Here is a 24115-nt window from a genome sequence, read left to right as displayed (position 1 = left end):
AATATGTATGTAACCATTGGGGCTTTGGATACCATATTTTTCATCTGAGACCTCTCCCCCTTAAAATCTGTGTAACTGAGCCATCAGCACTCTTACAAATGATCCGATTGACGAAATACATTTTAAAGATAAATGCTTCTCTTCCTCAATGTCCAGACAAAAATGAAGATGTTCCTCAAGTGTGTGTATAAAGTTTATAATCCAAATATGCGGTAAAGTCTTTAAATCTGATAAATTTTACGCTTTGTTTATTATGGTTTGAACCGCTCGTCTGTTGATTTTCATGTCAACAGCGGGTACCGCCTGTGGGCGTGACCGAATTAAAGATAATGAAGTCAGCCAGGAAAAACTGTACTCTCTTTACTTCAATGCAGATTATATAAACAGGCATTATTTGTTTTCGATTATAATTAGCTTGTTTAAAAGTAGACATTTCAGGCTTTCTTTGGATGTGTGTATCATGTTTGTGTGACGAGTATTCGCGGAGTTTCAATTGATTTTTGTAACGTGTTTTGAGAGACAGCTGGCGGAGACAGAAATGTCTGCATGCACACCCTGTTTGTTTTCTTTATTTTACAAAAACACAAAGATCTGTTGTTATTGTGAATGAACACATATTAAAGAAGACCCTTTACCGTTTCAAATGATGTCAAACACGTAAGTCTATGATTATTAATGATGGAGTATTTTAAGTTGATTCTGCCATGATAAGGTAAAAACACGTCAAAACGCGGTGCTGCGTTTTTGGACCCCAGGGGGTTAATACCGATTAAACAGGATATAAAAAGTAAGTTGAACTTTGCAACACTATATGTGTATTTATATAGTTTGTGTGTGTAAACCGTATGCTATTCTGCAGCATCGTTCTAGTTTTTTATCTGGGATACTGCATGCATGATTTGTCTTGAAGAAAACTCAATGTTAAGGTTGTGTGTCAGAGAGAGAGAGAGAGAGAGTGAGTTAGTGCTGGAGTGAATGGAGAGTCTCTTATCTCTTCTGGTACCGTCTGTCTATCTGTTGACTTCTGTCTGTTGTTTTGTGTCTATCTGTGGCATGTGCTCAGTGTTGTAGTGTAGGATCACTGTTTGTCAGGTTGGGTTCTTGGGTGGAATCGCAGCATCTCATGCACACATAATGTGTGCATCATCTTCTTCTCACTAAAGCACAGATGCATTTTAAGAACAGTCTGTATTCTCAAGATGGTTGTGGTTTCTCCATCTGTATACAGAACTGCGGCGGAAAATACAATATCTTATAAATCTCATCTGTTCATTTTAAAAGCCCAAATGCATGTAAGCAGCAAGGATCTGTTGCTAGTGTTTTGGGTCTCGATAGTCTTCTGTTTTGGAAGTTATAATTTTTTACAATTTACAAAAAATTAACAATAAACAACTTTTTTTATCAAAGTTGAATGTTTGGCATCAGAACACTGCAGAAAATACATTTTAGAGATAAATACATTTAGGAGACAAAAATGTATAGAATGACAGAAAACAAGACAATGATAAGATACATACTGTAGAATACATTGTGCAAACTTTTAATAAGATGTACAGTAGCATTAGTAACTGTACTGTAAATATAATAGTTTGATTTTGATTGAAGTAAGTTGTGCATGATTAGCAGAAGTTGTATAGACTGCTTTTGTATTCTTTTAAGTTTATTTTGTATTGGTTTTGGAGCCTACTGCTGTTGCTCATCAACTTTTATGACGAAGAACCAACAACTTTCATAATACCATATTTTCCGGACTATAAGTCGCTTCGGAGTACAAGTTGCATCAGTCAAAAATAGCGTTTTGAAGAGGAGAAAACATATATAAGTCGCACTGGACTATACATCGCGTTTATTTAGAAAATAATTTCACAAAATCCAAGTCGAAGATTGGACATTTAATCTAGAATGGCAAGTTATTCAACTAAACAATATCACTGAACAGCTGGCTGAATAGGTAAATAAACAGTTAATTACACGACACACAATTAAGCAATATCGCTCGAGTAGGAGTGTGATATAGCTCTATATCATCACGGCTGTGATTAGGCCAGAGGCACGAGGCCGTAGGCAATCACAGCCGTGATGATATAGAGCTATATCACACTCGAGAATGTATACGTATTATATATGTATTATATTTAAATCTGCAGTCGATTAGTAAAGATAGCGCCTGTTTGAACGTTTGCTTAGTGAGATTCGGTACGAATGAGAACCAAAGCATGAGCGGACGTCAGTGTTTACTCGCCCCGCTGACCACCGCCCTCTTTGGGCTACATCTCTGACAGGGATTCCCTGGCTCTCATGTTGGCCTTGTTTGTTTATGATCGTCAAAATGAGATCAAATCACCAGTATTTGGTGTCATGATCAACTATAACTTTTATTTTTTATTCATATTTAGTGTCTTTTGTGTTGTTATTGTTTTGGCGCGAGGTAAAAGTTAATAAAACTATACTTGAATAACGTTACTATTGCTTTCTCATTTATTCTTAACGCGATACGAGCACTCGATTATTATTATTAAACTTTGTTTTTGTCAGTACTATATAAAACTGTTTTTTATAAGTGTCAGAGAGATGTTTTTGCATGCTGCTTATAAATATATCAGTGGCGATATCTCATAACATGTTTAATAGTCACGTCACGATAAAGTAAATGATCAGTGTCCACATTTAAAAGCTGCGGTGCTTACCTGTTTTCGCGTTCTGATAAGAGATATAGCTCCAGAAATAAAAGTGTTTATATTCCTCTTTCCAAGTGTCCACACGATGTGACAAGACATTTCTCCCATTAAGTTTAACGTAACATCCAAGAGCGCTGATCTTTGACGGAATAATAACTTCCGATTGGGGATTCACAGACTGATTTATGAGCTAGTAAACTAATGAGACACACGGAGAGTGTTTAAAAACAGGGTGTCTGTGTTTTTCCATTCAGAGATGAGCCTGCTTAGGACCTCCATTCACTAGGTGGCAGAATGATACGAAAGGTGAAGCGGTTACAGTGCCGTTATCAGCACAATATCGCATAGCTCTTAGCCAATCAGATTCGAGAACCAGAAAGAACTGTTGTATAATAGCATACAGAACATACCTGGGAGGCTGAATAGGCTAAATTAACACGACAAGCCAAATCAAGTTCAACAAGCTCCCGAAGTCATTCCGCATCACTGAATCCATTGAATTACATAAAAACAGAAGCAGCATAGAGCGGACTCTCGCGGCTGTAGACAATACTGGTTTCTCTTGGTTCATATGAAATAATTTTGATGTATAAGTTGCACCTGATTATAAAATCCAGGACCCGCCAAACTATGAAAAAAGTGTGACTTGTAGTCCAAAAAATACGGTAATGTGATTCATTCTTCTAAAAGAAGAATTTCAAGATTTACATTTTGATTAATGGTGACACAATTTAAATTTTATGTGAACTGTCTCTTTAAGTGTGTTACCACACATCCATAAATAAGGCCGCACACACAGACACAGGCGCTCGTGCACACACACACACACAGTCAGCTATAATGGACCTTGATTTGTTAACCTGCCGGCATCATTTCAGCCTGATTACAGCTCATGTTGTGAAAATCTTAAAAAAATAAAAGTGTACTTTTAGTATTATTTTATCAAAAAATGTGCTGATGTTTCTTTGTCTCTGTCTCTCTTCTTCTGCTGTGTTCGACTCCTGTTCTGTTTCTTTCAGTGAAAGGTTTCTTTCTTCAAGAGTTGAACTCTGAGCTTCCATCTGTATTCCACCCTTCATCACTTCATTCTTCCTCTCAGGTGGAGTTATGCTGATTTGAGACTGATGCTGACTTTACCATCTCTCTCTCTCTCTCTCTCTCTCTCTCTCTGTCTCTCTCTCTCTCTCTCTCTCTCTCTGTAGTACAGATGTATGAAATGCATGAGAGATGTAGGTGGTTGCTGATGGACTGCTATACAATAGCTAAGATGCTATGAGTGATTTTTGCTGCATTGCTGTGGTGTTGCCAGGGCATTTTTATGCAGCTATAATTGGGTTCTTAGTGATTTTAGTGCATTTTGGAGTTTGAAATATGTTTGAGGCTTTTATGCTTGTTTAACTCAGAATTTAGATGGAAATTGCAAGTTTGATCTCTTTACAAAGGTATTACCTAATCAAGACTGTCCACACTGTCATTCCAAATCTGATTTTTTTGTGTGTCCATATGGATTCTCAATCTGAGATGTGTGGACCAGGCAGTCTAGCAATGTGTTGTTTAATATTTTATGAGAAAGTGATCAAACCAAAAAATGGTATGCACCCTCCAATCAGGGGTGCGTTTCCCAAAAGCATTGTTGCTAACCTGTTAGCAACTTAGTGGGTGGCAATAGGAAATTGCATTGCAACCAACAAAGTTGCTAACTTTTGGGAAACGCATTCCAGAGCAGTCAGACTGAAACCGATTTATAATAAATTACGATCTCAACTTCACACATGAATGTAGCTTGAAACTTAATTAATGTGATTTCTCTGCTGTTCACCAGTGTTAAAAATGTTACTTTATAGCAATTAGTTCTAGTAACTTATTTAGTAACTGTGTAACAACATCATTATAAAACTAATTAATTACCTGGAAAATTAACTATTGTGTTACAAAGAAATAAGTTTAAATATGTCAAATAACTTTGATGCTCCCAATATTAATATAACTATGGAAATTAAGCCAATCATCATCAGTTTTGGGTTGTCCCACCCCCTCTAACATGCACCAATTATCATTAGTTATGTGTCCCACCTCCAACACACACAAACACACACCACAAATGAAACATCGCAGAAGAGCCTGCCCTACTCGGATGAAAATCGCTTCAGCAAGATTAATTATAGTAACGCGCAACATTTTATTGTCAGTAACGATAACGGCATTATAATTGGGGAACGTAATTAATTTGATTACTCGTTACTGAAAAAAGTTTTCGTTGATTCGATATGAAGAAAAAAATGTAGGACATAAGTTTGAAGGATTGAATGGTGACTATTTAAATTGATGCAACTAATATTGTGCTTTTGGGTTTGTGTGTAATGTCTCGCATTCTGCTGCATCTGATAAGTCTGAGGTCCTACACAGTCAGACCCTATTCACATCTGCTATTAAAAGAGTTTCAGGTTTAATAAACGTCATGCTGTCAGTTAACACTAAAAATCATTTCCACTAAACAGCAATACAAGTTTGACATTTCTGCTTTTCAACTATATAAATAAACTTCTGTTGACAATAATGTTGTAACTGTGGCTTAAATTGGATCATTCATGAACACAAAAAATAAAGTTGCTTAGTGTTACTTTATGGCATGCATGAAGAAACATATGTGAACACAATAAACATATTTGGATCTCCAAAGAATTATTACTTTCATATCTTTTCATATAGATATAATTATTTTCTTTCTAACCAAATGTGTTTATTCTTTGGCATCGCTGCGTAGAACATTTTGTAGCATCTTTCATTTTGAAAAGTAAATCTCAGGTTATATAAGCTTACATATTTATGCCTACACAATACATAACAGAACATTTTCATCTTCCTGATTTCAATGTGCATTGACACGCAGATATAAAATGATGTGGTCATTATTGCCTAGATAATATCAGCAAATCTGTTTACTAGTCTGATCGCATAAATGAGCTGCAATCTCAAGATTATAAATGAGGTCGATGTCCTGCTCTGACTGGAGGTGATTTGCGATCCATGTTTTTAGGGCGTTGCTGTACATCTTGCCTGCTTTGTCTTTTCGCATCTGTCATGAAATGATTCATTGTCAGCAGGGGCCGGGTCGTGATGCGCCCGAGACTCGGAGGACTTCAGAAATGGCTTGGTTTTGTGTTAACTCGGCTCTGTTGTTTCTCGTCCTTGCCATCATAAATTGCGACTGGATGAGAGCTATTGACAAAACAATCAATGGAAGCTAAAAATTCAGCTTGGAGCCGCAAGCAACCCAAAATGTCGGGCGTGATGACAGAGCTAATGAATGAATGGATGTTAGGCCTGCTGGGCTGTTTGAGGTAAAGCAGGACGATGCTTAGCTCACACTTTCTTTAAATAAAAGCAGCGCTTTGGAACACTGAAACATTCGGTCTGGGTTGAGCAGAATATTTTTAGATACACTCACCTAAAGGATTATTAGGAACACCTGTTCAATTTCTCATTAATTAAATTATCTAATCAACGAATTACATGGCAGGTGCTTCAATGCATTTAGGGGTGTGGTCCTCGTCAAGACAATCTCCTTAACTCCAAACTGAATGTCAGAATGGGAAAGAAATGTGATTTAAGCTATTTTGAGCGGGGCATGGTTGTTGGTGCCAGATGGACCGGTCTGAGTATTTCACAATCTGCTGAGTTACTGGGATTTTCATGCACAACCATTTCTAGGGTTAACAAAGAAAAGTGTGAAAAGGGAAAAACATCCAGTATGCGGCAGTCCTGTGGGCCAAAACGCCTTGTTGGTGCTAGAGGTCAGAGGAGTATGGACGACTGATTTAAGCTGATAGAATAGCAACTTTAACTGAAATAACCACTCATTACAACCGAGGTATGCAGCAAAGCATTTGTGAAGCCACAACACGCACAACCTTGAAGAGGATGGGCTACAACAGCAGAAGACCCCACCGAGTACAACTCATCTCCACTACAAATTGGTTTCTTGAACTTGACAATGAGTTCACTGTACTAAAATGGCCCCCACAGTCACCAGATCTCAACCCAATAGAGCATCTTTGGGATGTGGTGGAATGGGAGCTTCTTGCCCTGCATGTGCATCCCACAAATCTCCATCAACTGCAAGATGCTATCCTATCAATATGGGCCAACATTTCTAAAGAATGCTTTCAGCACCTTGTTCAATCAATGCCACATAGAATTAAGGCAGTTTTGAAAGTGAAAGGGGGTCAAACACAGTATTAGTATGGTGTTCCTAATAATCCTTACGATATGATATCCGTTATCTCTACCAGCGATGCAATGTTGCCGATACCTACAAAAAAAAACATTTATTTATGTGATATGATTTCGTTTGGCTCTATTTAGGGGTATATCGATCGATATATTGATATTTAGACAATGTTGAAAAGCATAGACAAAGTTTTCTGCATCTGTCCACCACTTTATTGTTGCATTGCAATCTGAAGCACAGGCAGACATTATTGTCAGTAAACAAAAATGCGCACTTTGGTGAAAATGCATATGGACATTTGTGAACATGTGGACAGTGTCAAAATAAAAGTACCTCATATTGGTATTTTACGTGTGGCTTCTATGTATCATTTTATTAGATATATGATTGATGAATTGATCTATATCAATGTATTATTGTATCCCCAGTGTTCATTATAGCTGCGTAAAATCACTCGCTTTTTTTAAAAAATGGACTAGTTGTTGGTAAGTTGACTGAACAGTCTTTAGTCTATGGCTGTAATATTTACTTAAAAAAAGGTTCATGCTTATAACACTTTACAGATAACCTGACCCCGAACGTACGCTGGTGGCTGAAATGGCATGAAAATATTTTTCACACTATTTTTTTGCCAATCACCTGAAAAAAGGAAAATGAGTAATTATTTTTTAGTAATCGATGTTATTTATCTTTTATAGGTATCAAGACATGAGGAGACAGATTGGATTTGAGATAAGAGACATGTGGTATAATCTGGGTGAGTCCTGCTTATTATTATTATATTTGTTAAAAATATGATTACAATAATTATAACACCAATAATTAGTCAGTAGTATTAAAATGTGTTATTTTTTCGTAATTAAAAATAAGTAGTTATGTACAATTTCCCAATAATTGTCCCGACTCCATTATAATACATAATGATGTCCTTTACACCTGCCTGTGATAAGCAGTAGCAAATAGCAAAACATTGTTTACGGCTGTATATAATGAATTAATTATTTGCACAAAGGGTTTCATTTTTTTTTATTTGTGCCTCAGTAATTTTGTGTTTTATTAAGCAAAAAGTTTGCAGGTAAAAAAAATATGGCGTTTTATTGTCTTTTTATGTATATAGCTTACAGTTTTAACACAGATCTCCGGTGGTTTATTTTGGTCCGAGGCACCTCCTGGTTATTTAGAGATGTAACCGAGATGCTGTTAAAGTGAAGGTGTTAATTAGCACCACGAGAGCTCCGAATAAGCCACTGTGAAAAGTATTTTAGCTTTCGCACTGGAAATTTTGCCACCTCACGGTAGACGCGTGTCTCAGCAGTCTGTGACGGTTCATTAGCTTTGAGTTTAGATGCGTACACCGGAGAGTCGATATGTTTGCCTCCGTTCAGAGCTGCAATTGCAGAAAACTCTGGAGATTTCGGGAGCGCAGATGAAAGTCTCTCATTTGAGAGTTTTGGAAGTTGAGAAAACCAAAATAGAAATTCTCTTTTACATACCTGAGAAAAAGACATAAAAGTTGTTGTTAGACACGAATAGGCACTGGGAGGAAATAACTAAAAGAGGTTATTTACCATGCCAGCGTACCTGCTCATGAAACACAAGGCAAAGATATTACAAACAGAAACCTTCTGTATACTGCATAACAGTTTGTGACTTCAGTTCATGTCTGTTGCCTTTAACATCAAGTATATACTTGTATAAACTAAGATTTCTATAAAGTATATATCATTTGTACAATTTAACGTTGATGGAAAAACATTTTGTCCAATAATATTCTCTCTAGAATAAAAGTGTCCCACCCACAAATGCCATCTACTGTACTTCCAAATACCAATAAGATGTAGCAAGTGAAAAGACGTTCAACACACTTCTGTCCCAACTTTATAGGAGAAAAAGCACAGTTTGAAAGTTTAAAACTGTATAATATCAAATTTCAGTCTTTGAATTGTCTTGTCTTGCAGGTCCACACAAGATTAAGTTTATTCCTGAGATGGTCGGTCCGATTCTGGAGATGACTCTGGTTCCAGAGATTGAGCTGCGCAAAGCCACGATCCCCATCTTCTTTGACATGATGCAGTGCGAGTTTCACTTCAGACGCTGTTTCCAGATGGTCAGTTTATTACACGAACCCCAGCAACAGTGGGAAAGTGGGATAGTTTACATATTTGACCATTTACCCATATGATAAACACCTTTAAGATATCAATACTATGATCCAACTGATAGCTTTGTGTGAGACGTGCATAAATTTTTTTTTAAGAAAGACCCGACCTGAGACAAACCCTAAAAAATTAAACCCAAGTCCGACCCAGGGTGTGCAGTAGGGATCTTCTTTTGTCCAAAGAAATGTACTCGACTCGTAATGACCCAAATCTCTTTTTACTGGGCCCGACGTGCATAATTATTTTTTTTAAGAAAGACCCGACCCGAGACAAACGCGAGAAAAATAGACCCAAGTCCGACCCAGGGTGTGCAGTAGAGATCTTCTTTTGTCCAAAGAAATGTACTCGACTCGTAATGACCCAAATCTCTTTTTACTGGGCCCGACGTGCATAATTATTTTTTTTAAGAAAGACCCGACCCGAGACAAACGCGAGAAAAATAGACCCAAGTCCGACCCAGGGTGTGCAATAGAGGTCTTCTTGGGTCCAAAGAAATGTGCTCGACTTGAAATGACCGAATCACTTTTTATCTGAACCCAACGTGCATACATTTTTTTAAGAAAGACCCAACTCGAGACAAACGTGAGAAAAGTAGACCCGAGTCCAACCCAGGGTGTGCAGTAGAGGTCTTCTCGGATCTAAAGACATGTACTTGACTCGAAATGACCCGAATCACTTTTTACCCGGAACCGATGTGCATAAATTTTTTTTTAAGAAAGACACCACCGGAGACAAACCCTAGAAAATTAGACCCAAGTCCGACCCAGGGTGTGCAGTAGAGGTCTTCTCGGGTCCAAAGAAATTTACTCGACCTGAAATGACCCGGATAACTTTTCATCTGAACCCGACGTGCATAATTTTTTTTAAGAAAGACCCGACCTGAGACAGACCCTATAAAATTAGTCCGACCCAACCCGGTGCCAATATTTTTTACCGGACTGTACCCAGTGGCATTGCAAGCAATTTGGCCTACACCACTCCACTTATTTTCCTTTGTTATCTGACGAAAACACCAAGGTAACCACTAAAATGTGCATAAAAAATTGATTGACAGGTCTGGCTCAACCTAAATTAACCTATCGCCAGCCACACAATGAGGGGTTGGAAAAGGACGCGATGCACACACGCGAGATATTTCGGGTGTTCTCGGGTCTGTTGGGCAAAAACACATTTATTTTAAATTACCTGAGACCCGAGGGCACTAATATTATCCCAACCTGTGTCAGAGGCACACGTGAAACTTTTAGACCCGAAACCCACTCATGACTTAGGTCGGACCTCGGGTTTTCGCATCTAAGTGGACACACGGACAGTTTTATAAAACGGTTAGTTTCAGTCATTGATTCTGATTGGTCAGTGTTTATTTACGATAAAACACATCTGTGAACACTGCATCCAATGATTTTGGCAATTACCAATGTAGTCCCATGTGAAAAATGATGTTACTGTTCATAGTCGGCCTGTTTTTTTTTCAGCGGAAGGAAGACTCACAGTACATTCACATGGGGCGTAAGCGTTGACGCTTCCCGTTCACTTTTAATGGGTGACGTCATGCGTTGCCGAAAAGAATTGTGGGTCTGTCGGCACCGCGTCAATGCTGTTGCTCGGGGCAGAAGTTGAACATTTCTCAACTTTTCAAGTGGAAATGAGTCCGTCAGCCAATCAGATCGCTATATGCAAATAAATCTAGTCAGAGCCAGCCAATTAGGTTTATGGAAGACTGGAGCATGTGTTACAGCCACTGTGATTGGCTGTTGGCCACGCTTCGGACAAGCCTTTCATCAAGCGTTAATGCTTCTGTGCCATGTGAATGTACCGTTAGTGATTTTACTTCATGAAAGTTGTGTTGATTTAATGTTTGTATTGTGTGGTAAACGTTTTATAAAAACAGCATCAACATCTTCAGCATCTGCATCTTTATGTAAGCAATAAGGTATTTGAGGCTGTGCTTTGTCTTGAATAAGTCCCATCTGAAGGGGTTGCATTGACTTCGCTTCATGTTGTGCCTAACAACGCCCTTTAGCTGGGTGATTCTCACGAAAACTTGGTTTTAAAAATGTCAAGCATGAAAATATAAAAATTGCTTACATTTACTTTTTTCCCCACCAGATATTGAAAAACAAAGTCTGGAGTAAATGGGAACATTAATTTAAAAACTTTTACTTATCATTTAACACTTTTTGTAACATAATTTAAAAAATTAGTCCTAAAAAATCTCATTACCGCAACAGTCAGAAAACATCAACACTGACATATTTTCAAAATGACATGACAAACCTGAAAGAACATAATTTGGAGATTCTGCACATGCTTTTAAAATCAAAGTATTGTGCTTCTATTAATTAAATTAACATTTGATAAGCATCTGTTGCGGTAATGATAATCAAAATGTTGTGTAAGCATTCTGACAAGACAATATTTCAAATTAACTGTAAAAAAATGATCTTTCCTGGTAGCCATCTTGAAGTAACTGGTCCATGTGCTTGGTCACTCAAAATCAAACTTTATTAAAATTCTGTATGTGTGCTTAAACTGTTCTCAAAAAGTGTTGCGGAGGATGAGAACATCAGGCATGGACACATCATTTTCCTAATTTTTCTTCATTATTATTATACATGAATATTCAGTAAATATTTTTTCTGTCATCTAAAGTAGTCTAGGAAAACATCCATTTATTTTTTTCCTTCATATTTTTGTGTTAATTTGATTAAATTACAACATAGCGCATATTCAAACACAGCCGGACACATTGCGGTAATGAGAATTTCAGCAGAAAATGAGATAAAATTTCCAATTATAAATTCTTATGTTGAAATCACACATTGTGCAAGGTAGAACACAGTATTGTGTTAATTCTGATGCTTTTTAATGTTACTATATTACACATTTTAAAGCTAAAATCATTAGTGCCGTGGTGTTTCAATGGTTTCGTGAGAATCACCTAGCTGGGACTTGTTCACAATACAGCACAGCCTCGAATACCTTTTTGCTTACATAGAGATGTAGATGCTGAAGATGTAGATGCTGACACTGTTCCTGCGAGAGTATTTTTTGCTAGCAGTTTGTGTTGTCAAACGTAATAGTGAAGAAGCGCAGTGTAAATGTTTCGATTTCTGCCCTGAATGCTTAATTTAAACAGCCTACTGTCAAGAGTGCTTAAGGAGAGAGTCGAAGATCTAAAATCAGCAGCGTTTCAATAAACATCACAACGATACGCTCGAATGCGTCTCGTCTTATCTTTCATACCAATGTGTGACTGTACAGAGTTGAGGAGAATAGCTGTACGTATACACAGCCAACAGAGACGAGCAGATTCAGACATGATTTACTACTGTAACGTCACAGATTCACAACTTCATCTTATTTGCTTTAATGATAATCTATACATATAAAAATGCTTTTTTTCAGAGTTTAGTAATATTTGCGCTACCAGACTGATGGCAGATTCGGTTTGATTTCTGTCAGATTTGACACTTTGCTTGTTTAGACCTGAATTAAATGAAGAATGATGTCAGCTGTGTAAATATCTGAGCTAAAAGTGGCATAAACCGACAGACGACATCTTGTGACAAAAAAAGGTCTAAGATATTTTTGGAGGTGTTTTGAAAGCAGCTCTTCAGAAATACTGCTTACTAAGCCTTGTGTCAGACCAAACCCATACTGTATGACGGACTGTCTGTTGAACACAAAAGGTGGTAAATAAAATAAAATGAGTCTGTTTCTCACACAGAGCTATCATATACAGTTTAGTCTCAGAAGATTTAATATATATGTAGTGCACAACTTTTCAAAGATACTTACAAAGTCAGGTGGACAATGCTGATGACTATAAATTGTTTTTATCAATAGATCCAGACAGCTCCAGTGAACAAGGCAAACTATGTTTACAGGGTTCGTACGTGGGTTATTATTCGTGCTTGAATTACTTAAGTTTAGTATATAAAATTATTTTAGTTGTATTTTTTCTTTAGAGAAAACCGAAATACGGTCTTTTCACTCAAAATAAAACGTAAGCCCGTCACTCTTCTTACTACACGAGTGTAAATATAATCCAGCATGGCTGGAAAAGGAGCCAACATTGACTTCTTTAATCTCTCGAAAGTGTGCAGCATGCACATTGTAAAATATTACCTTAAAGGAATATTCCATTTTCTTAAAAGAAAAATCCAGATAATTTACTCACCACCATGTCATTCAAAATGTTGATGTCTTTCTTTGTTCAGTCGAGAAGAAATTATGTTTTTTGAGGAAAACATTGCGGGATTTTTTTCATTTTAATGGCCTTAAATAGAGCCCAACATTTAATACTTACCTCAACACTTAACAGTTTTTTTCAACGGAGTTTCAAAGGACTATAAACAATCCCAAACGAGGCATAAGGGTCTTGTCTAGCGAAACGATTGTCATTTTTGACAAGAAAAATAGAAAATGTGCACTTTTAAACCACAACTTGTCGTCTAGATCCGGTTCAGCGCGACCTAACGTAAATGCGTAGTGTCGTAGGGAGGTCACGTGTTACATATATAAAACGCACATTTGCGGACCATTGTAAACAATAAACTGACACAAAGACATTAATTAGTATCAGTTGACATACAACAATGTAGAAACGGTCCTCTTTCAACACATTTGTAAACACTGGGGCAGAGTTTCGCGTTCGTCCTCTGTGACCTCTTGACGTCATGATGTATTGCGTGGGGTCGCGCTGGTGCATCACGACTGGATCTAGACGGGAAGTTGTGGTTTGGAGGTGGATATTTTTTGTTTTTCTTGTCGGAGGTGACGGTCGTTTCGCTGGGTGGGACCCTTGTGCCTCGTTTGGGATTGTTTGTGGTCATTTGAAGCTCCGTTGAAAAAAACTGTAAAGTGTTAAGTATTAAATGTTGGGCTCTATTAAAGTCCATTAAAATGAGAAAAAAATCCTCAAAAAACATAATTTCTTCTCGGCTGAACAAAGAAAGACATCAATATTTTGGATGACATGGTGGTGAGTAAATTATCTGGATTTTTCTTTTAAGAAAATGGAATATTCCTTTAAGATTTTAAACATTTACAAACCCCTGCCTTCAAGAATATTTCAGCCCTACAGTCGTAAAGCAACAGGTAAGCGTTTTGTTAGGAAATAATTTATATGATTTGAAATATGAGTATGAATGTGATGTTAAAGTTGCTGGACTTAAAAGAAAATCCAGAAGCACAATGATTGCCGAATTTGGTATTTTATTATTGCAGTCTTAATGCATTAAAGGGAAAGTTCACCCAAAAATGAAAATTCTGCCATAATTTTCTCATCCTCATTTTGTCTAATGAACACAAAAGAAGATATTTTTATAAATTATGGTAAGCAGGCATCTGATTGTAGCCATTGACCTCCATAGTATGAAAAAAATATTATGTAAGTATTGTGATAAATAATGAAGATGATATTTTGAGAAATGACGAAAAGCACACATTTGACAGTACCCATCATATTTGTTTTTCATACTATGGAAGTCAATGGGTACAATCAACTGTTTGCTTACCATCATTTATCCAAATATCATCTTTTGTGTTCATCAGAAAAAAAAAAATTATTCATACAGGTTTAGAACAACATGAGGATGAGAAAATGATGAAAATGAAAATGTCCATTTTTGGGTGAACTACCCTTTAAAGGTGCAGTGTGTAAATGTTAAGCGCCATCTAGTGGTGAGGTTGCGAATTGCAACCAACGGCTTAGTCCACTGCTCACCCCTCGCTATTGAAACACATAGAGAAGCTACGGTAGCCGCCACTGGACAAACATGTCATCGTCGGAGACAACTTGGTAAAAAATGTGTCCGTTAAGGGCTTCTGTAGAAAAATGGCGGCACAAAATGGCAACTTCCATTTAGGGGACCCTCTGTGTATGTAGATAAAAAGGTCTCATTCTAAGTTAATAAACACATAACGGTTCATTATGTAAGGTCTTTATACACCCCTGATAATATAGCTTTGTATATTATTTTGCATTTCTGTCAAGAGATCCTTCTAAAAATTACACACTGCACCTTTAAGTCACGTTTAGTGTTTTGATGCACTTACTGCATCAGATGCGCTCGTATAAAAACATAAATCTCCACCATCTGCTAATTAAGTTACAGACAGTTTATCTAATTAATTTTGTGAAGACGTTAATGATAGATACAAGTGTCAGGCCATATATAAAACCACAGTGTTAAATTATATTTATAATTGTGTCATTTCATAAAAAAATTGCAGTTTTAGAAACTCAAGGTTTTAATCCGACAGCAATGGTATGCATAATATTCATAACAAGATGAGTTTGCAGGATGAGAGTCATTGACATTACAAGCAACTGAAAGATAAAACCCGGTTGCACATTCTGTATTTTGTGACTTTCATTTTCACAGACTGGGTCACATGTGTGCAGTTTATATACACCAAGGTTGAAAATCTTTGAAATATACTATGCTTTAAGACCGACAGGAAGAACTGGAACCGAATATCTCTCTTTCTCTCTCACCCACTCAATGATAACGCTCATTGATGGTAATGAGCAGATAACACTGAGCTCACAATTGGTGTGACTGATAACGGTTGATTACTCTCTGACACCGAGAAAGAAAGAGAGAAGTAGAAAGTAAGAGAGGGAGGAACGACACTAATGAAATGAAAAATTAGCCACACTGGTTATTTACGGGCGCTGTGTTTAATTTCAGTTTGAAAATGAGATCATCACCAAACTGGATCACGAGGTGGAAGGAGGACGAGGAGACGAGCAGTACAAAATCCTCTTTCAGAAGATGTGAGCATTTATCTCACACACACACAAATACACACTCTCATCACATATGCTCATCACACACTTGCTTATCATACATGCACATCTCACATGCTTATTACACACATTATATACAGACACATGCTCATCGCTCACGCAGATACACACTTGGCACACTATCACACACTAACACTCACACTTATCACACACGCTAGTCACACACTAACACACCACACTCATCTCAAACACACACACACACTTATAACGGTGTTGATATAAATACTGTACACTGCAACAGAGCAGAAGATCTGAGCAATTCAATCAACATGACTCGTTACTTTTTTGCAGGGCTTTGAACCATTTTTTCCCCCAATTGGTTCGTTCCGAACAGAAACAGTATTTTAACGTTTCCGGTTTTTGGTTCAACCCTAAAATTGACATTCCTGAACCCGTTAGAACAAAACATAAAGTTCCTGAACCGGTTAATAATGTTCCAAGTCAGCAGTGGGACATAGAAATAAGTAGGCTGATGATTAGGACATTAAACTTAAATTATTAGTCTACATATGTTCATTGAGGTTACTGTCTCTTTAAGATAAGCACGGACCTGGTTTCTGCCTCTAATCTATACATACACTTAAGACATAAACAAATGTTTTTATTAGAAAAAGAATACTGGGGTATTTCGAGATCATTATATGTGTATGTGTCCTGTCAAGAACAGAAAGATTTTCTCGCTTGCTTTTTGAAACGCGTCTCTCCATGTATGCACTTTTGAGTGCACTTAAACACGCGCACACACAGAGAATGAGGACGAATTCCAAACGCCGCTTCGGTAAGAAGATGCAGCATGAACAGTCGCTCCATATAAATTGAAAATGGCGTTTTTTCAGTGCTTTATTTGGCGAATGTATTTTAATGGACTGCAGTATGAGACACAGTAGCGCAACTCTCTCTCTAGTTTATACATGAAGAGTTCTGATCTTTGAAGGGTATAGGGATAATCACGTTTGATTGGAGTTGGACCGGACACATTCAACCGCATGTGCATCTGTGCATACAGAAAATACTCACTTTAGCGCCTTTTTGCGGTTAAATTGTTTAAAAACACTTAAGTGTTAACATTTGCAAGCCTTTGAAACACGTGCAAATGATCAACTTTCACCCTATTTAAATCTGTGCATTAATCCGAGAATCTCATGCGAGCCAAACCGTGGGTCAACTGTGATCCATTACACCACTAATTAGACATCTTGAGATATTTGGTAGCCTACAATATTTACCTCTTATGATTGAGTATTAGAGATTTGGCTTGAGTAGACTACTTGCTGGTGGCAAGCTTCTCATTTCTCTGATGAGTCAACAACGACCGGAGTGAACTTCACTGAGTCATATTAGACAGAAATCTTGTCAAAGAACGAAAAAAATAACAGCATTAATCGGTTACCATTATTTTAAATAAACGATTCTGTTCCAGAACATATTTTTTTGGAAAGTTTCTGGTTTCGTTTCTGTTCCTTGCAAAACATCAAAAGTTTTTGGTTTTCATTCTGTGAACCAGTTCAAAGCCTTGCTTTTTAGATCATGAAAGATCTAGATTTGATCCTAATCGTTTAACTGTTTCACCGCCATTGACGAGTTATCTCGTCAATTAAGAGAAAACATTTCCCTGCCAATGACGCTTCCCTGCAGTGTTGTGCCTGAACGAGTTCATTGAACGAAAGTTCATGAACGCGTTCATATTTTGAGCGAACGTGAACTGAACGTACTGTATTACTGCCTGATGAACTTATTGTGAACTCGTTCATTCTGGTGCTTGTGAACGGCACGCGTTCTCATTTTAATGTCGTTCAATAGGGTGCCAGATTTCTATAGAGTCTTCCAGACGAAAACCCGGTTAAACCACATTGTAAACAGGCTTTAATGTGTAGCGGAAAAAACACCCAATCTGGCAACACCGCCACCAGGCTGCATGCGTCATCAATACAACACTGACTGGACGCTGCTGAAATCCAAATCCCTGCCGCGACACTCACATAATTTAACATTAAATAGCACTATATTTGTCTTAAACGCTTAACGATTAACACAAGTTAGGCTGCTAACGCATATTCTGGATCTTGAAATAGACTTTGACTAAGCTCACGCTATTTAACGTGCACGTGCGGTTGTCCTACGCGATGCCTCGCAGCGCTTTTCGCCCGGAAAACCCCCTTGAAACACCGGCTAATGTTAGCCTTTCAAGGTATGTGCAAGCAAATACAAAAATTAAAAGACAGTCAATGCTAATGTAAAACCTGGCTGGATAAGGATTTAAAGTTGGATATGAAGATGAAATCTGACGCATTTAGCTTCAGTGTTAAAACTGATAAAATAATTGTTGTCTGTGGTTATATGGGCTATAATGGCAATCATTTTTTTAATAATATGGGAAAAAATAACTATAAATTAGTTCATTTTTGGAACTGTGAACTAGTTCAAAATTTTGAAATATGAACTATGAACTGAACTAGTTCATTTTAACATTTGTGAACTGTGAACTGAACTAGTTCATGTAGAAAGTGAGCTTTCCCAACACTGCTTCCCTGACGAGTTTTTACAGTAATCTATAATTTCGCTATTATTCACTAAGTGGCGCTCTTACCCAATTTATAAAAAAATTAAAGCATCAGCTAATTCAACAACATTGTAAACTAAATTTTGTATTTTTTAAGAAACCTACTCATATTTGAGTATCTGTATAAAAAGAGAACAAATGAAGGTAGGATTTTATATATTTATAGAAGAAAATTTTCTTAAATGCATTTTGTGAAACTTTTGTGAAAATCACAAAAAATGCTGGCAGGCAATGAGATAAAGCAAAAAGAATGAAAACAAACTGAAATGTAATTTCTTAAAACCTCCTCTCCATTTATGTATTTAAAATGAGCTGCAAAAATGACTTGCTGCGACGTCACATAGATGATAGTCTCTTAAGTTCATTTAAAATAATTATTTGAGTCACCAGAAAACTCATTTTCTGAGTAAAAAAGGTTTTCTGAGTAGAACGGAAAAATGTTTAAAGGGGAAGAGTAGGCAGTTGTCGAGAAAGATGTCATTAAAAAATGAAAAGCATGAAATGTCAGTGATGTCATTCTGCATGATTCAAGTTATTGTTTTATCGTCTTTAATCAGACATAAAATGCATATTTTTTGCCTGAGAAACAAAATCCTGATAAACTTCAATCTCACTTTGCTTGTGAATACGACATACAGTACAGCAGATATGTACAGCATTGTGTATGTAATTGCATGTGTGACATAATAAAGAGTTTTTGTTTTTTGTCAGAAGTGTATTATGGATCTGCATATGTATCTTTGTGTATGTTTGTGACAGTCTGTTGGAGCACTGCAGGAAACACAAGTATCTGGCTAAGACTGGTGAGACATTCGTGACACTGGTGGTCCGTCTCTTAGAGAGACTCCTGGACTACAGAACCATCATGCATGATGAGAACAAGGAGAACCGCATGAGCTGTACTGTTAACGTCCTGGTGAGGCACACACACACACACAGTGTCATGATGTAGATTTAGCAAGGCATCAGCTAGTTTAGAGAATCTAATGGTTTTTAAATGCTGCTGACATTTGACCTCTGATCCTGTGACATCTAGGCTAGACAAACACTTTTGTACTTAAACACACAGGAAGATACCTGCATGTTTCCTCTCATGTGTTAAACATGATTGTTTATGTCCATCTGAAGAGATTAAATTATCTGTTACATATCATTTGTTTCTGAATAAATAAATACATTTCTGTTTATTTAATTTTTTTTAGGTCAGGCTGTGAATTCCAGCGTGAATTGAATGTAATGATATTTTACATTTTTTGTTGCAGAATTTCTACAAGGAGATTGAAAGAGAAGAGATGTATATTAGGTAAGCGCCTTTTTTCTTTTATTTTCTTCCTTCCATCCATCTTTTATGTGTGTATACGTTTATATTTAACTATAAACAATTTGACTTAACGTGTAGCTGTAACGTTGTGTTATTATGTTCAAATATTTAATATTGAAATAGTATTTAAACTAGGGATGCACCGAATCCAGGTTTTTTAGGTTTGGCCGAATACCGAATCCACTGTTTAAGATTCGGCCGAAACCGAATCCTACTCGCATCCTTATCCATTAACACAATAAAACACATTAATGAAGTAAACAACGTCCACAGCAGTGTATTTTTCATTTTATTTCATTTTAACTGTAAAAAAGGATAGGCAACATTATGCCAGGATGACAAGTGGGAAAAACTATTTTGACAATTACCATAAGCCATTACCATAATGAAAAAGATGCAGTACGACCATAGACCGTAAAAAAATATGGACGTAGTGTCCGTGACGTCACCCATTGGTTTGTGAAGATCGCTTTTGAAGCTTAAAGTAGGCGTTGCCTGCCGTCGCCATCTTGGCCGCGCGTCCCCGCAAATTACTCGCGGAAAACCGGAAATGGGTAAAGAGGCGCGACATGGGTGAAGCTGAGGTGAAACCACGCCCGCCTAGCGCGAGTCTAGTGACAGCAGTGGCTGTTCAACCGACACTCAAGCGGCCACGCCCTTAATTATGCAGAAGTTTAAGGCTTAATATAATCTAAACGGGTGAGTTACAAAAAAATTCACCCCCCTCACAGTTGTCATGAAGGACAAAATTAGCTATATAGGCCAAAAACACTTTTTGTACCAGGCTGTAAACATATTATTTTCTACTGTAAAGTTGGCCATTTTTAACATGGGAGTCTATGGGAATTGACTCCCTTTTGAAGCCAGCCTCAAGCGGCCAGTCGATGAATTGCAGTTTAAGTCACTTCCGTGTTGGCTTCATTAGAGAGATCGGAAGGTTGCCCCTCGGGTACGACACGCTCGTTTTTCCAGGTGCGTCCGCAAAATGTGAACCGCCCCTAAGGCTCACCGAAAGAAAAAAGCTTATCTCCATGTCAGCACCCGATGTGTGTAATCAACGGCCGTGTGACGTCAACCAGCGTAGCGCAAGCCTAGGATACGGTTCGGTGTAAAAAAAATCTAGGATTCGGCCGAACCCGAACATCGTCAAAAAGCCCAGTATTCGGCCGAATCCGAATCCTGGATTCGGTGCATCCCTAATTTAAACTAAATGTACTTTTTGGTGCTCTCTGTGAGTTTTTTTTTTTTTTGTAATGGAATTTGTGTTCAGATTGTTAAAATGTCTGCGTGTGTGTGTGAAGGTACTTGTATAAACTGTGTGATCTGCACAAAGAGTGTGATAACTACACAGAAGCTGGATACACACTACTGCTGCACGCCAAACTCCTCAAGGTAACATCACACACACAGACACACGTTTACCTGCGGTCTGAATGAGAATATAACCAGCTAATTATAAATGACAAATTACAAGTTAATTCAGCCTGATCTCATGGGAATTTGTACGTGTTCATGAGTTAGCTAATTCATATGAATTCGTACAAAAAGAAAATGAATCCTTAACCCCAGCAGCACAGGGGCGAAAGTAAATCAAAACGAACAAAAATGTATGAATGTTGCCGTACAAATTAATACGAATGAGCTAAAATACGTTTGAGTTGCCACGAGATTGCGTTTGTTAATTATAGGCAGGGCCAGAGAGAATCTGCAGACTTTTTTGCTTTTTTTATCTTCTGAATTCTGCAGAATGACTTTAAATCTATCTTTGATAAAGTCTTATATTTCTCATGCCATTTGCACACTTTGGATGTTTGTAATTTCAGTGTATTCTTGTAATTACATGTCTTGTCTTTTTTTGTTTGATGTGCTATAGTCTATTTCTGTAATTATATGTTTTTTGTATTTCACCGTGGGATGGAGAGAAACGTAATTTCGATTCCTTTGTATGCTCCAAACATGTGAAGAAATTGACAAATAAAAAATAATCTTATCTAATCTAATCTAATCTAAATGTTTTTAAAAAATATTCGAGAATTTTAGCTGTAAATATTACAAAACTGCATGTAAAATAATTACTTTTTAAAGGCTTACAATGAAAATGAATACACCAAGCCAATGAGTCCTCTGAATTAAACTGGCTCAACATGATCCAGATAATGTGCATTTTAGGATAGAGTTTTGTATATGAAATGACATATATTATTGTTTATAGTGTTATATATTATAGCAGAATTAAAAGCTTGTGTTAAAATTTTCTCATTATGAATTTAGCACGTATCAAAATAATTTCATAATTTTTACAATGCAATGTGAACTTTATACAAAATATAGCATGATCGTGTACTGTGTGCTGACTGTCACGTCATTTATGGCGCTTTTCCACTGCATATTACCACACGGTGTACCTTGAGCATTGTTGGAATGCTATACATCCCCATACATAAATGTATTTCTCTGTGTGCCTCAACATTAAAATTGACCACCACAAATAGATGTTTGCACATTGCGTTTATCACAACCTCTGTCTAACATGACAGTTCCTGTACAAACACCTTTGGCGTCGGTTGAGGCGCTCCACTGAACCTCATTTAAGTTGCATGTAAGCATATATGCAGACGTGAAAAAAGTTTGGTGTAGAATCGAATTTAGGCAGGTCTTTTTAATGGGACACATGATTTATTATTACAGCCCTAGTGCTAAAATCCGCGGCTGCGGATTCTGTTTGGGCCTGATTATAAGTTACCATTTATAGTAAATACTATACACTATAACTTTATTTCTGAATAATTTAAAGAGTCAAGAGCCGCCAATAAATTCTTTCAGAAGAAGCATTTTGTTTGATTTAAATAATATCTAAGAAATGATTTTGTCTAGAATGTAAATATAAAATAAATTGTGTGGTAATGAGGTTAATTATCTTCATTTTACCCTTACAATTCAACTAAAGGATCCACAACTTCAGGATCCATTTATGTAGATATGTTGTTGTCGAAAACACTTAGACGTGAATTATTTGCATTTGTGAGTGTTGAAGTACTTCAGACACTGTAGCTGAACAAGTGTTCATAGTTAATTGTCTTGTCTGGCATTTTAAAGTGTATTTCAAGTGTAGGTTTGACAACAAATCTCTTTTAGTGAGAAACTTTGTAAAATTACTGGAATACAGTGAAGTGTCCAAGAAATAAACTTTCATAGCGTTAAACTTTACTGTTTTCATGTATTGCTCAGTGGTAGAGCATTGCATTAGCAGCGCAAAAGGTCATGGGTTCGAAGCCAGGGAACACACAGGCTATTGATAAAAATGTGTACCTTGTAATGCAAGGATAAATTCAATTCAGTTTAATTAAATTTTATTTATATAGCGCTTTTCACAATTGTTAATTGTTGCAAAGCAGCTTTACATGAGTAGATGTAAAGGAGAACACAGAAAATCAATAGATAATATAAGAAGTAGAATATAACGGCTAAGGTTAAACTGTACAAGCTAGCGTATTAATAATGTAATGTATACAGTAAAGTGCTGAGTTAAGCCAAAGTTGGCTGACTCTCCCTGGGACGAAAAAACCCCTAGGAAAAAACCCAATGGGAAAAACTCCTAGAAGGACAAAAACCCTTGGGAGAAATTAATATATTTATATATATAGATACGGTAGGGTAAGCGGATTAAACTGGTTCAGCCGGTGGTCGTTGGTCGCGCATCGGTTAGGCATCACGTTGAAGGACAGCCAGTAGATCATTGGTGCAATGACCTTCACAGCAACAGGAACTGGGTCTGTTTGTCTTATTGTCCTCGGGGTCGAGGACTAAACAGGGAGACAAAAACAGAGTTCTATTAGCATAGGGGCCGTTCGCATGTAATGCAAGTGTCATACATTATAGTGGTTTAAGTCAGCTCGGTTCCAGACAGGCTAACTATTGCGGCAATAGTATATTACCCATATGAGGTATGTGAGTGCTTTGTTCTAGACAAACTAACTACTGTGGGAAAAGTACATTTACTGGACATATTTTATGTGAATGCTTTGTTAAAGAAGAATGTCTTAAGTTTAGATTTAAATTGATCGACTGTGTCTGATACTCGAACATTATTTGGTAAATAATTGGATTGTATTCTGATAGTAGTTTTTTAATATACGAGGGTGCTAGGCCATTTAAGGGTTTGTAGGTGATTAGTATATAGTAAATGCCAAATGCATATGCAAATGTAACTGCATAGAAAAGTATTACATTTAAACCCCAAATCCTTTTTTCTTTGTGTACTTTAGAAACTTTAAAATTAAAATCTGAAAAACGCCATCATCCAATATTTACAGTTATGCATTTGGCAGATGCTTTTAACCAAACTG

General features: G+C 37.0%; 1 protein-coding gene across 2 annotated transcripts in view; it reads left to right on the top strand.

The window, feature by feature from the left end:
* The window catches only part of dock1 (dedicator of cytokinesis 1), a 333542-nt gene that overhangs the window by 237206 nt on the left and 72221 nt on the right, over positions 1–24115 (top strand). For both annotated transcript variants that reach the window (XM_073867188.1, XM_073867187.1), the window contains exons 32-37: positions 7608–7666; positions 8868–9016; positions 15770–15855; positions 19208–19364; positions 19711–19751; positions 21071–21161. In XM_073867188.1, the coding sequence (XP_073723289.1) occupies positions 7608–7666; positions 8868–9016; positions 15770–15855; positions 19208–19364; positions 19711–19751; positions 21071–21161 (583 nt within the window). The remainder of the gene's footprint in view (positions 1–7607; positions 7667–8867; positions 9017–15769; positions 15856–19207; positions 19365–19710; positions 19752–21070; positions 21162–24115) is intronic.

Source organism: Misgurnus anguillicaudatus, chromosome 4 (genome assembly GCF_027580225.2).
Source record: "Misgurnus anguillicaudatus chromosome 4, ASM2758022v2, whole genome shotgun sequence".
Lineage (NCBI taxonomy): Eukaryota > Metazoa > Chordata > Actinopteri > Cypriniformes > Cobitidae > Misgurnus > Misgurnus anguillicaudatus.
The sequence above is the reverse complement of the archived record's forward strand: the minus strand, read 5'-3'. Positions and strand labels throughout refer to the sequence as shown.